This window comes from Pipistrellus kuhlii, unplaced genomic scaffold (genome assembly GCF_014108245.1).
Source record: "Pipistrellus kuhlii isolate mPipKuh1 unplaced genomic scaffold, mPipKuh1.p scaffold_m20_p_21, whole genome shotgun sequence".
Taxonomy (NCBI): domain Eukaryota; kingdom Metazoa; phylum Chordata; class Mammalia; order Chiroptera; family Vespertilionidae; genus Pipistrellus; species Pipistrellus kuhlii.
Genome location: NW_023425520.1, coordinates 9,645,480 through 9,658,748, shown reverse-complemented (window position 1 = coordinate 9,658,748; position 13,269 = coordinate 9,645,480). Strand labels below are relative to the sequence as shown.

The following is a 13,269-nucleotide window of genomic DNA, read 5'->3' as shown; positions in this document are numbered from 1 at the left end:
TGACTCGCCCCTTTGGTGAGTAAGGACTGGCTAGACTCAGTAGAGGTGTCGAACTCAATCAGAGAAGGGGCCAAAATCTAAAATCCAGCCTAAATCGCGGGCCGAATGGTTTACTGAACAGTCATAAACTGTCATTGTGATGGAAACGCAGCGGAGTGCAGTGATGACAGCGCGGTGCGGGCCACATTGCAAGGCCTGGCGGGACGGATTTGGCCCGCGGGCCTTGTGTTTGACACATGTGGGCTAGAGCATGAGGCCGAATGGAACTTACAGGGCCCAAGCGGACTCGAGACCTGACATGGAGGGCAGACTCCTCCTGGCCCACCCCAGGCTGCTAGCGGCAGTATCAGGGAGGAGGCTGGCCCCAGACAGACACAGCCCGCACACCCTGTCCCTGGACCATGAAGGGCAGGACAGACGCTGCCCAGAGCCCCGCTTATGGAGTCCTGTTAGCTCATCCTCAATGGGGTGGAAGTTGCCTGGTTTCCCTCCTGTAATGATGAGTGATGTGCGACAGTGGCCTGGTGTTCCCTCTCAGAAGGTGAGTGAAAGTCTGTCTGGTATCTCCTCTCTCACCACGGTGGTGGGAGACACTTTCATGGCGCCCTGTCTCAGAATGGACTTTGGTAAGTCTGTTGTACAATCTCTCATCATGAATGGTAGGTGACAGCAAGCCTGTGTCCCCTCCCTCATCATGGATCATGGATGGTGGTGGCAGTGGACCTGACAGCTTCTGTCTCATCCGTGGATGTGGATGACAGTGGACTCGGTGTTCCACCATGGACCCTGTGGGACCTGAACCTGGTGTCCACCCTACAACATGTGTTACCGATGGCGATGACAAGGTTGTGGCCCCATGGCAAGCCCCCCCACCACTTCCCTTCATCCTCCCTCCTCACCTCACACTCATAATGGCCAAGGTCCTCCTTGCTGGCCTCCCGGATCTCCAGCACCAGCAGGCCACTGCGTGGCTCACTCAGGGTCCGGTACTTGCCACCAGAGGTCAGGAGGACCCCATCCTTGTACCACCTGAAGCCAGCAGCCCCAGGAGTCAGTAGGGCCTTTCCAGCCCCCAGGGCTCATGACCCACCTCACCCATCCCTGGTGTCCTTACGGCGCCCAGCCTTTTGGATGCCATCTGCCCAACATCCAGCCTGGCAGTGCCCTCCTTGCTGCAGCGAGGGCTGTGTCAGACAGGCCACGCCCCCAAGACACCCACTTCTCACCCACATGGCTGAGCTTCTGTCTAGTTGACCCAAACCCAGTGAACATGCTGCCCACCCTCGATTTACAGGCAGAAGTGGAGGCCCTGGGGCAGACCCACCCCCCTTGTCCACCTAACCCACCTGATCTGAGGGTGTGGGGCCCCTTCGATGGTGCAGGTGACCTGGGTGTCCTCTCCTTCCACGAAAGGCACTGCCCGGACCTTGTTCACAAACCTCGGGGGGACTGTGGGGCCGCAGGGTTGGGAGGAGAAAGGGAGGGAGGGAGGAAGAGAGGGAGGGAAGGAGATGAAAAGAAACAGAGATAGGTAAAGAGATACACAGAGAGATAGATTGAGAGACACAGAAAGACAGAGGAAGGAAGAGATAGAGAGACAGAGAGAAAGTATGGAGAGAGAGAGACACAGAGAGGAACACAGAGACAAAGAGAAAAGGCATAATGTGCAGGACCCCACCCAGACCAAGGGGCCCCCAGACTTGGGTCAGACATCCACAACCACCCTCAGCTCATCCGAAGGCCTGCACGGCCGTGGGGACTGCTGTGGTGGGTGTGGTCTGGGTGCCCATCTATCCTCCCTCCCAGGCTCACCCTGCACCAGGATCTTGCCCAGGGTGCTGGCATTGCCGGCAGCGCTGGCCGCAAAACACATGTACTGGCCGGAGTCCGCACTGGTCAGATTGTCCAGGATGAGCGTGCACGAGCCATCGGGGTCTTCAATGAGGATGTGGTGAGGGTCCACGTCCACTGGCTTTCCATCTGGAAAGGAGGGAGGCCGGGCTTGCCTGGGGTCATGGTCACAGGCAGTGAGGGTTAGGGGGTGGTCCTGAAGCATAGGGGCCAGGTGCAGCTCCCTGGATACGTCCCCAGGCCTTCGTGTGCACAGTGTGGCCTTTGGAGGGTGGGCTCTTATCTGGAGGCAAGAGCAGGCTGGGGGCCTGAACCCCATTCCGATAAGCAGACCCTGAGCCGCCTTGCCAGTGATTCTGTGACCTCCAGGCACCTCCAAGGCGCAGACCTCCCCAACGGCAACAGACACGCTGTCTGAATACCCGCCCAAACTAATGTCTCCAGCCATCATGTGAGTCCTTCCTGAGTGAGGGGTGGGGAGAGGTGCACCTTTCACTCCGGAGAACTCTTTCCTCCATAAATAAGTGAAATCCCACAAACAAACACTTCCCCATAGCTCTGTGTGTGCTAAACAATGTGGTTTAAATTACAACCGTTCGTAACCAGAATCGTGACCTTTAATTCACAGGAAACCAAATGATTTTAACGCAAACAAGACGAAGCCTCCAGCTGCCACCCCATTCCTCTTCCTCCCCTCTACTGAGTTCCAGGACAGTTGTTCTCACTCCAGTGCTTCCTTCTCACCGCCCCCCAACGTGCGCGCCCCCACCCTTTCATCTCCCCCAGAACAGCTCTCTGCCAGGCTGCTGGTGACATCATCAACCCAGTGCCTCCTCAGTCCTTGTCCTTCTGTCCAGGCCTTTCTAGCATCCCACGAGGCCCACCGCTGTGCAGACATGCCGCCAGCTGAGACACCTGGGCTGCCCAGGGCACAGAAACAGAACCTCTCCTCACCCCGCCCCCCCCCCCCCGCCCGCACCCCTGCCCCCACCCCTACCCCCAAAGCATTTCTCTCTCTGGGAAATGGACGGACAGATGGGTCAGCAGCCCCACAAAAGCTCAGCACCACCCTGACCAGTTTGGCTCAGTGGATAGAGCCTGCGGACTGAAAGGTCCCAGGTTCGATTGCAGTCAAGGTTATGTACCTTGGTTGTGGACACATCCCCAGTGGAGACTGTGCAGGAGGCAGCTGATTGATGTTTCTCTCTCATCGATGTTTCTAAAATTTTCTATCCCTCTCCCTTCCTCACTGTAAAAAGAAATCAATAAAATATATTGAAAAAACCAAACTCAGCACCTTCTAAATCTTGGGATCTCTCTTGTGGTGCAAACCACTGTGCACATCTATCATCTGGCCCTGGGCATGGGGATCAGGGCAACTGGCCCAAAGCTCTGTGCTTTTCTGTGACCAGCAGTCTCTATCTCTGACCGGGTTTTGTGTCTGTCTGGCTGGGAGGCAGGAAATCATCTCAGATTCTTCATGGCTTCTGATGTTCAGTTTGGTGACAAACAAGGGACATAGTCAGAGACATCTCATTCCAGCAGAGAAAGAAGGTGGCCAGTCCAGGGCCAGAGGGAGGTCCATGCCAACCAACCTATGTGGTCAGCTGAGCAGGCTCAGACCTCTCCACCTGCTGCCTGGGAACGGAGAGGGGCTGGACAAGGGCTGCAGTCTAGGCGCCCAGAGGGAGGCTCCGAGCAGATTGCTGGTTGGGGCCTTGATCGACACGCTCTCTCAGGCGCTGTTGGTGCAGCCTCAGGTCACCCTGCTTCTCGATGTGTGGACAGAGCTGGCCCTGATGTAGCTAATCTGCCACCTTGACTCCCGGCCCCGCCCCTGGAAACGCTGTGCTCTGCCTCTGGAGTGATTCGCCCTGGACCTGTCTGTCTCTTGACCAGCTCTGATGCCAGACCCCCTGGGCACCTGGCAGGCCCCGTCCCTTTAGATTAACATGTCTTTCCCACGATACCCTCTCACTGGCTACAAAACGGTCTGGGAGGCAAAGCGGGGAGATCTGTATGTAAGCCTCCTGTTAACCTCACTAACCGACCAGCTGGACTTGTCTGCCTCGTTCTTTGGTGTGTTGGCTCCCTCAGCATTAGGGGAGAGCTTTGCATGCACAGCCCTCTTCTGAAACATCAACAAGTGCTACCATCATCAACCCCGATGGGCAGAGGACAGGTACGAGTGAGAATTCTGGGTATGAGGACAGGCACCTGAACAGAAAATGTTCCACAGGGAGCCACTGATGGCTGGCACACGGCTCGTGGCACCTGGGTGGCATCTAAAATGCTGGTGACGGCTGGAAGAGGTGGCCTGGGGGCATGTTGTCTGATAGGTGGCCCTGCCACCTCAGAAATCTTTTTTTTTTTTTAATATATTTTATTGACTTTTTACAGAGAGGAAGAGAGAGGGATAGAAAGTTAGAAACATCAACGAGAGAGAAACATCGACCAGCTGTCTCCTGCACACCCCCTACTGGGGATGTGCCAGCAATCAAGGTATATGCCTTTGACCGGAATCAAACCTGAGACCTTTCAGTCCGCAGGCTGACGCTCTATCCACTGAGCCAAACCGGTTTCGGCCACCTCAGAAATCTTGTCCAGCCATCACAGAAAGGCTAGGGATGGACAACCCATAATAAAGGTCAACCTGCTAAGTGGACAGCATAAAGGTCACTACCAACAAGTTAAACCGCAGTGAGCGGAAGGGCGTGGAACCCAGAGAGCGATGACGCAGCTGTTCAGACAAGGGGTCCCAGGGCTGAAATGGATACATCAGCAGAGACGGTCATGCTGCCAAGGTTAGGGTTTGGGCGAGCCCAAAGCACTGGATGTCACTGAACTGTGGAAGTGCGTCTTGATCCCTGGCCCCTTCCTCTCCTCCACCCACCACCACTGCTTTAAGAGAACGATGATCAGGCGTGGTGGGCAGCAGCCTCTCTGGTCCTACGTGCTCGTCCTACATGCTGGGGCCTCAGGCAGGGGGAGAACTCAGACCTTCAAAGGTCTTCCGATACAGGCACTTGGACTCCACGGATGGAGTCTTCACAAGGTTCATGGTTATCCGGGAAGATAGTGTCCGGGGACTGTGGCTGTGGCTCCTACCTCTAGACCCTGATGTTTGCTGTGTTTGGGGGGGAGGAGCACATTGAGAGGTGGTCCTGGAGCACGGAACCGCTTCAGCCCCGCAGTCAGTCCCTTCCCAGCTTGAAGCTTAGAGCCCCACGGAGAAAGGAGGTTCGGGGCCTCCTGTGTGATGTGAAGGTAGCTGGGTGACGGAAGAGGCTGCGTCCCAAATCAACAGCCTTGAACAGCCAGAGGGAGTGGACCGTCACAGCCCGATCCAGCCTCTACTCCCGTGGCTCCAGCTGGGGTAGGCAGGGTGGCTGCAGCAGGTCTGCTGTGCATTCTCATGGCCAGTGCTCTCTGCTCCCGGCAGCTGCCCCAGGTGGGTCAGGACTTGATCCTCTGCCCCCAACACTCAGCTCCTGCTGTGTGAGGACATGCTGTCTGCTGGCGAGTCTGACTTCTGCCCGATGCTGCTCTTCCCGGCCAAGGTTGTTATGTGCTTGAGCAGTTGCAAGTGGCTTGGCTGTTTGTTTTGCCACTTAAAACACAGTGGCCTGGCAGAAGACACCCCCACCTTGGGCTGTGAGCCACAGAGGCAAAGAGAGGCTGCTGATGGGCTCCAACCCAGCACCAGGGTTCTGCAGGGAGCTGCCCTGGGGTGCAGGGCACTGACCCCACTGCAGCCACACAGAGGACTGCTGAGAAATGCTCTAGTCCGGGTGGGGGCACATCACACGAGCGGACCCCTATCCTGGCAAGTCAGCGCCTCAAGGGCTATCTGAGGTGTTTCCTGTCATGATGCTGTTTCAGGTCAGCCAACCGCTGGCTCTGGCCACACCCCATGGGTGCATGCGCCACCCAGACCACCTGCAGTTTGACCATCATGTCGGTGTGAGCTGTCCGTCCAGCTTCCCCTCACGTCTTGCACTCACTGGACCCAATGTCCCCAGTCGGCCCATCCCCTCCAGGGTCTCACTGGGTAAGCGCCAGGGTGAAAGAGAGAGGCGCAGTTAAGAACCCAGGGTCCCACCCTGACCGCAGGGTGAGGTACGCCCTAATCCCCTCGGATGTGGCAGGCCAGCACATGCGCCTGAGGACAATCTGGCCAAAAGGAGGACCTGAGGAAGGCTGAGTCATGTCTGGAGGGCCTGAGCCTGCCCTTCAGGGAAAGGTCTGGGTGCAGAGGGACAATGGAAGGGAGCTGTACAGGTTCTGTGCAGGGCAAGGTGTCTGGGAGGGGACCTTGTGGATCCCAGGACGTGGGCCAGCAGGCCTCCTTTCAGAAAGAAGATCCCGGGAACCAATTGGCATGGGAACCAGCTGCTGCATCCCCAGGTCTGCCATGCAGCTCTGACCGAGGGCACAGGGAGGCCCCTCCTGCACATCTCCACAAAGCGCCCCTTGTGTGTCCTCTCCAGCCCCATCCTTAGCCCTTCAAGGGCAGACAAACGCCCCTGGCTAGGGGTGGACGAGTAGGACAAGAAGGACCGACAGCCCTGGAATAAATCCTCCGAAACCAGGACTGGACTTGGTTATTTACCCTGGACTAGGGTCTCAGAGGACTGCCTGCCGGTCCAGAGGAGGCTTATCTGCCCACCCAGGGGACCTCTGACAAGAGATCCCGCTTTCCCTGGGGCCCTGGACCGCTCTGAATGGCCTGTGCCACACTGTGGTTGAGCGTGGGGGCTCTGGAACACGCAGCGTCGGCCTGACCCCTGGAGGGGCTGTGACTGAGGTCAGCCGTGCAGCAGTGGGTCTTGACAACATGAACGACCCCCAACAGAAAGCCGGGACACCAAGGCGTGATGAGAGCCCCTAGCTGGCCACTCTCCCTGAGCTGTCCAACACCAGAGCGGGGAGAACAGGCACTGTCTGCCCAACCCACCTGCACCTGGCCACACCCTCCCCCTTTTCACAGCAATAACTGGAACCTCAGTGGAAGGGCTCCGCTGAGTTCTGTGAATCACTGAACCTCACAGGAGTTGTGGGACCCGGGACCTTGCCGTCAGAGTGAGGGTGTCCCGGGGATCCCTGAACTCTGCAGCTCCCATCACTCAGTCAAATGTGAGGCCCCACGGCTGCCCACGTTTCCCGCTGTTCTGCCGCGGCGCCCCCTCTCCCTGGCCTTCTGGCCACCTCACTGCTCTTCGGAAGCCTCCAGCAGGTGTGCCGGCTGTGCCTTGTTCTGACTTCCCGTCACACCTTTGTCTGTCTGCTGCCGCCGGTCCACTCCCCTAGAGAGGGTTGATGCACACCCTCTCCTTCATCCCACCTCATGCTGTCTTTGATTTGGGAGCAGGCAACTGGGGCAGGAGCACCCAGCCTGTCCCTGGCCCCCAGCCCCTGGCCAGGCCCCACCCTGGTCCTGGTCCCCACCGAGCCTGATTCCTCCCGGGCGGCTCTGCCTTGTGGCAAGGCCAGCACCCTGAGCCCATGGGGACCTACCTTTGTACCAGCTGACGATGGGCTTGGGCGTGCCCGTCACACGGCAGGCCAGCTTGACGGTTTCACCCAGCTCGGCTGTGCAGTCGGCCAGCTCTTCCTCGAAATCCGGGGGCCCTGGGGACACACACCACACACCTGGGCCGAGTGCTACCCCGGCCTCGGTGCACCCTGGTAGGGCCAGGGGTCCAGGGCCAAGCAGTGTGGGTGCTGCAGTCACCACCCCTTTGGAGCCCTCACTGGGCCCGAGTGGGAATCTGAGTCAGCGTCAGGCTGGGTGCAGTGGGGAGTGGAGGGGAGTGTGGACAGGAGAGTGTGCTCTAGATGGGAAAGGAGACCCAGGGATCAGACCTTCACACCCCTAACCCCTCTGGGCTTCTCTGCTGTGCTGAGGGCCCCACTCGGGTCATAGCCATCCCAGCACCCCAGCGCAGGCTGGACTGATTGAGGGGTGCTGCACAGGCAGGGGCAGGGGCCCGGGTGTCCCCGAGCCAGACGGCCTGGCTGGCAGGTTTGATCCCCCATCCAACCTCACCGCTGGGACCAGCACTCACGCCAGACGGGGAGGGCCAGGCGCTGCTGGATGCCGCAGATCTCCTTCACCCACGCGTTCTTGGTGATGACAGTCCGGGCCTGCAGGAGGTACTTGCGCACCGAGTCCTCCCGCTCGTGCCACACCTCGAAGGCGCGGTCATCCCCCTCCACCTGCTCGTTCAGGTCGATGCTGCTCAGCTGTGAGGGGAGGAAGCAGGCTCACTGCCCGGGACGTGGCCAGAGGACCCACCCAGGGCTCCTCCTGCCCACCCTGCAGGGCGCCCCCCACCCCCCCAGGCTCCTCTGTGCCTGCACACCTTCATCATGTTCCGGAACACGTAGCTGAAGGTGTCGGTGTGGGAGTCCCTCTTGGGCTTGCAGACCACCAGGTGGTTGCGGAACAGGAAGACGTGGCGGTGGTGGCCCTTCCAGGGCATCCGTGCGCCCGGTGCCCCCTCCCACACGATGAAGTGGCCCTGGGAGAGGGGTCAGGTCTCGGTCAGCCTGAGGCACAGCGCCCCCCCCCCCCACCCCGTCCTCTCTGCGTGGCGCCCTCCGCAGACCTGGCGAATGGGCTCGCCCAGGGCCTCCAGGGTGCCCGGGTAGTTCTCCATGAGCGACACGTGCAGCTGGTTCTCGGCCCGCTGCGGCAGGGCGGACACCACGGCGTAGGCCTGCTCCAGCAGCGCGCAGTTCTGCCGGTTCCGCGCCTTGTTGCGGATCAGCTCCTGCAGAGAGGCCCCGTCAGGTGCCCGCCAGCCCGGGACAGGACGGGGCGCGGTGGTGTGGGCGAGGGGCCGGGCCCACCTTGAGCAGAGCCTGGTACTGCTGCACCCGCTGCACCGGCTGCTCCAGGAAGTGCTGCAGCGGCGGCGGGGGCGGCTGCGAGGGGTCCGTGGCCGACAGCACCTCCTCCGAGTATTTCTGGGGGAACCGCAGAGCGGTTTCAGGGCAGGAGGGCACCTCACCTCCCTCCCCCCACGGGCGGCGGCCGATCGCTGACAGGTGAGAACTGCAGGGCTCTGCCTGTTTTGCTCACAAGCCAGGGCCCCAGGGCCTGGGCCGGCTGTGGGGCCCCGGCAGGAGGTGGGAGGCCGGCAGGGTCAGGGAAGGTGACCTTGGAGACGGAGTGGGGGGGCGCGCAGCACTGGCTGGGGGAGGGCACCTTGTAGAACTCCTGCACGGCCGTGCTGACCACCACCGACTCGGCCTGCACCCGGCCCACCAGGAACTCCAGATACTTCTCGAAGGCCTCCTGGTTCTTGAGGAAGCACATGGCCACGTCGTCATCTGTCTCGCAGCTCTGCAGCTCCTGCAGGAAGCTGGCGTGGAGGCGACAACATCAGGACCCTGCTCACTGCCCCTGCCAGCCCGTCCCAGGTTTGGGGAGAAACAGGCAGAGTCCTGGGAACAGGCTGGGCTGTGAGGACATGTGTGTGTGGTGTTTTAGGGTGTGCACATGTGTGTGCATGCATGTAACAAGTGCATGTACATTGGGGCATATATATGTAAGCATGTGTGCACAAGTAAACAGGTGCACACATGTAGTGCCTGTGCATTGTCTGCTGTATATGTTGTGTGGCTGTGCACATGTACCCATGTGCCCAATGTAAGCCATTCCCATGCATGTAATGGCATGTGTGCCTATATACAGAGGCTGCAGCAGATAGGAGTGCTGGGTAAGCAGGTGCACACGCCTATGTTCCAGAGGATGTGTGTATCTGTGTACATGGGTGTGGTGTGCCAACAAGTGCATCAAGTGCGCAGTTTCTCTCCCGCCTGTCTTGGCTCCTGCTAAGCCTTGGAGGCCCAGCCTGAGGGTACATTCGCACGTGTGTGGTATGTCTGCATGTGTGTGCATGTGTCTGCACACACAGGCCCGCTTACCTGTTGTGGAACTGGCCGAGGTCCTGCACGTTGCGGAAGATGACGGCCTTCTGGCTGGCCACCGCGGCCGGCACGTGGGGGCAGTGGTCCAGGTGCTGCATGTGGTGGCTCTGCAGGAACTGCAGCTTGCCCACGAAGGCCTGCTCAGAGCTCAGCAGCTCCTGGACGATGGAGCTGGAGGCAGGGTGAGGGGACCAAGGGCTCAAATGCTGAACAGGCACCAGCCAGACGCTGGAGGGGGCAGCCCCACCACACAACCTCGTCAACCAAAGATCCCCCGCCATGCTCCTCACCTCAACCGCATCCTGTACTCATCCTCAGACACGGCCTCCCTAGGGAACTCGGGGGCCTCTGTGGGCCCCCACTCGGGAGACAGCTGATGAGGCACAGAGAGGGTTGGTGGTGGCCTGGGCGCTGGCCCGGCCCCCAAACTCACCTGCCCCCTCCCAGGCCGCCCAGGTACCTTGAGCCGCCTGTCCAGATAGGCGGGGGACACCCAGCCCTGCCTCGAGGGGCTGGACTTGGTGGGCTTGGTCCGCACCAGCCAGCGCAGAGGGTGGGCCGAGTCCAGCACCTCCACGTACTGGCCCTCCCGCAGCGAGATGGCGTCCTGCTCGGCCCCCAGGGGCAGGTAGTCGGCGGTGACCACGTAGATGTCAAAGATCTGGGGAGGAGGGCGCTGCGTCAGGCCAGAGGGCAGCCAGCCGCAGGGCTTCCCAAGGCCCCTGCCACAGGGCCCGGGCCCGAAGCGGGGAGGAGAAGCCATCCTAACATTCTGTGACGTCGTAGGACAGGCCCCACTGAGCTCCGCTGACGGCAACGCTATCAGGGGTGCCCGATGGGGCCACCCAGAGGGGCAAGTGGGAGCCTCAGGGCTGCTGGGATGTCCTGGGTCCTGGTGGTGATGGTGGCTGCTCAGCTGTTTGTCCTCAGCTTCCTCCACCCTGTCACCCAAAGGCCCCCGTTCCCTCTCCCACCCTCACTCCTGTTCCCCTCCATGGGCCCCATTACCCCCCAGTCCCCAGCACCTCCCCCCGGGAGTCTCCATCTTCCGACTCCGAGGACGACTCCTGGACGCTGGAGGAGGGGCGAGAGCGGCCATGACGGGGAGAGGCAGACGGTGTCTTGGACTCCTCGTCACTGTCACCTCCAGGCACCTGTAGCTTGGCTGGGGGCACAGGGCATGTGACACTGGGAAGGGCCAGTGCCCTGTGCCCCTCCCCATGGGTCTGGCCTGGTGGACCCTGGCCCTGGGTCACCACCCCCATTATCCCCCACCTAGGATATTGATCCATGCCAGCCCCTCACCCTGGGTGATCTTGGCCGACACCATCTCCGTGATCTGTGAGGTCAGCTTCTGCAGGAACTCCTCCGTGCCCACCTCAGCCAGGGTCAGGTGGCCATGGGCCTCGGCTGCCAGCGGCTCTCCTGGTGGTCAGACCCTCGCTGAGCCAGTGTGCACTCCAGACAGGCCCACGCACCCCCTCCAGGCCCCTCCTGACTCAGGGCTCAGGGAGACGGGTACACACAGGCTTGGGCCTATGCTGCCAGAAGCAGGGACACTGACAAGGATATGGGGCCTCAATGGCTCACAGGTGTCTGGGCCAAGGTGTGATGGAGGAAGCTACAATTGCAGGGAATTGGGCCCAGGAGAGGGGCGGGGGGCGGTTAGGAGAATGAGCAGCCAGCATGGCTGCAGGGCACTGGGCAAGGGCAGCTGAGGGTCAAGCTGGGTAGAGTCCAGGGTGGGGGAGGAGCTTGAAGACACTGGAGCCCCAGTGGGTTGTGCTTTCTCCATTGGGGTTCCAACTTGGCGGCTGACCTGGGGAGGGGTTCAGGAGGGGCAGAGGGCCCTGGGAGCTCAGCCAGGCTGTGGGAGAGGGGGGCGGGGCCTGGACCCTGAAGGCAGGGGGCAGGACCCAGATTGCTGGCCTGAGGGCTGGGGGGCAAACTTCGGTGGCTGGGGTTAAGGGTGAATGAGGGCCACTGGGGGTTGGGGGCAGGTAAAGGCAGTAGCTGTAGATCATCCAACAAGTGACCCTAAGGTGGGCAATGGGCACACGGCTCTGTCCTCTCTTCTGTGCAGACTCGGTATTTTCCATAAAGAAGGTAAAAACATGCCGAGGTTCCAGAATGCCCTGAGCAGTTGCCTGGGAAGGGGCTGAACATACGGGGCCCCTCACCCGAGCTCTGAGTCTGCAGCCCCCTGCACCCGGGCATCCACACAGCCTCTGGCTGAGAGAGCTGAGCCAGGGGCTGGCAGGGCACAGAGCTCAGAATCTGAGGCCCAGGCCTGGGGCCAGGCAGCCTCTGCCACACCCCCTCCCAAATTAGGGACCGGCCATTAGCACCGCCCATACCTTTCTGCCCAGCCAGGCTGCTGAAATCCACAGGCATCTGTTCCGAGATGGCTTTGGTCCTGGGGGGGTGCGGGGGGAGGAACCCTGAGGGCCTGGGGTGGGCCCACCACACGTACCCTTGGGTGGGAGCTCTGACAGAAAGAGTCTGTGGCCCGGATGCCAGTCAGGCTCAGGGGAGCCCTCATTTCACAATGGGGAAACTGAGGCACAGCAAGGTGGTTTTTTTGTTTGTTTTTTGTTTGTTTTTTTGGCAGAGGTAGAGGGTGGGGAGGTGGACAGCTTGCAAGGGACAGAGATAGGACTCCCTCCCTGGCAGCAGTGCTGCCCCCTCCCAGGGCTTCTAGAACCCCAAGCCACCCCCGTCAGCTCTGGCAGAGCCCTCACTCACCCCTGAAGAAAGGTAGAGATGAGGGCCTCCTTCACCTCTCCCACTGGTCCCACCTCCTTGGGCACTGTCAGAAGCACAGGTGATGCCAGAATGACCCCAACCGCTGAGATGATTCTGGTGGGGACCTCTGCCTGGCATGTCTGGGCCACCCCTACCTAGGGCTTTGGCCTGTTGGCCCAGAGCCCCCAGGAAAGGCTGTGCCCGGAATCCCAACGTAGCCCCCCCCCCCCGCCCCCCCAGTGGTGGGGACAGGAATGGGTCCACACTTGATGGGCCTGCCCACAGAGGGCTGAGGGGCCAGGAAGGGACTGCTTGCGGTGGCAGGGGCTGGTCTGAGCCCACAGGCAGGATGGGAGCTGGCCCCTGGGGCCTGTGCTCAGGGAGGGTCTGGGCAGGGTCTCAGAGGGGGGATGAAAGTCCTCAGAGAGGATGGCTCCCTCCCATCCCCAACAGGCCGCCCACGCCCACTCACAGCCAGAGACATGCAGGCTGGCGGAGCAGAGGGCCTGGCCGGCAGCGTTGGACGCGATGCAGGTGTAGGTGCCCTGGTGCTGTGCGCCCACGTCCAGCAGGACCAGGCTGTGCTGCTGTGCTGAGCTGGCCACCGTGTAGCCCGGGGTGTCCTGGCCGATCCACAGCACCTGCTCCGCCTCCTCCCGCAGCCAGTGCACCGTGGGGGCGGGGAGCCCTGGGCAGGAGTGGATGATGGACCGTCAGCCCCCATGAGGAGAGAAT

At 60.9% G+C, this 13,269-nt stretch overlaps 1 protein-coding gene across 1 annotated transcript in view; it reads right to left on the bottom strand.

Moving 5' to 3' along the window:
• OBSCN (obscurin, cytoskeletal calmodulin and titin-interacting RhoGEF) overlaps positions 1-13,269 on the bottom strand; it is a 169,425-nt gene that overhangs the window by 8,011 nt on the left and 148,145 nt on the right. The window contains 17 exon segments of the mRNA XM_036450609.2: positions 900-1,029; positions 1,347-1,449; positions 1,813-1,980; positions 7,369-7,482; positions 7,920-8,097; positions 8,217-8,375; positions 8,463-8,627; positions 8,707-8,823; positions 9,065-9,221; positions 9,787-9,960; positions 10,080-10,162; positions 10,250-10,450; positions 10,815-10,954; positions 11,095-11,214; positions 12,147-12,205; positions 12,535-12,598; positions 13,007-13,222. Of these exon segments, the coding sequence (XP_036306502.1) occupies positions 900-1,029; positions 1,347-1,449; positions 1,813-1,980; positions 7,369-7,482; positions 7,920-8,097; positions 8,217-8,375; positions 8,463-8,627; positions 8,707-8,823; positions 9,065-9,221; positions 9,787-9,960; positions 10,080-10,162; positions 10,250-10,450; positions 10,815-10,954; positions 11,095-11,214; positions 12,147-12,205; positions 12,535-12,598; positions 13,007-13,222 (2,348 nt within the window).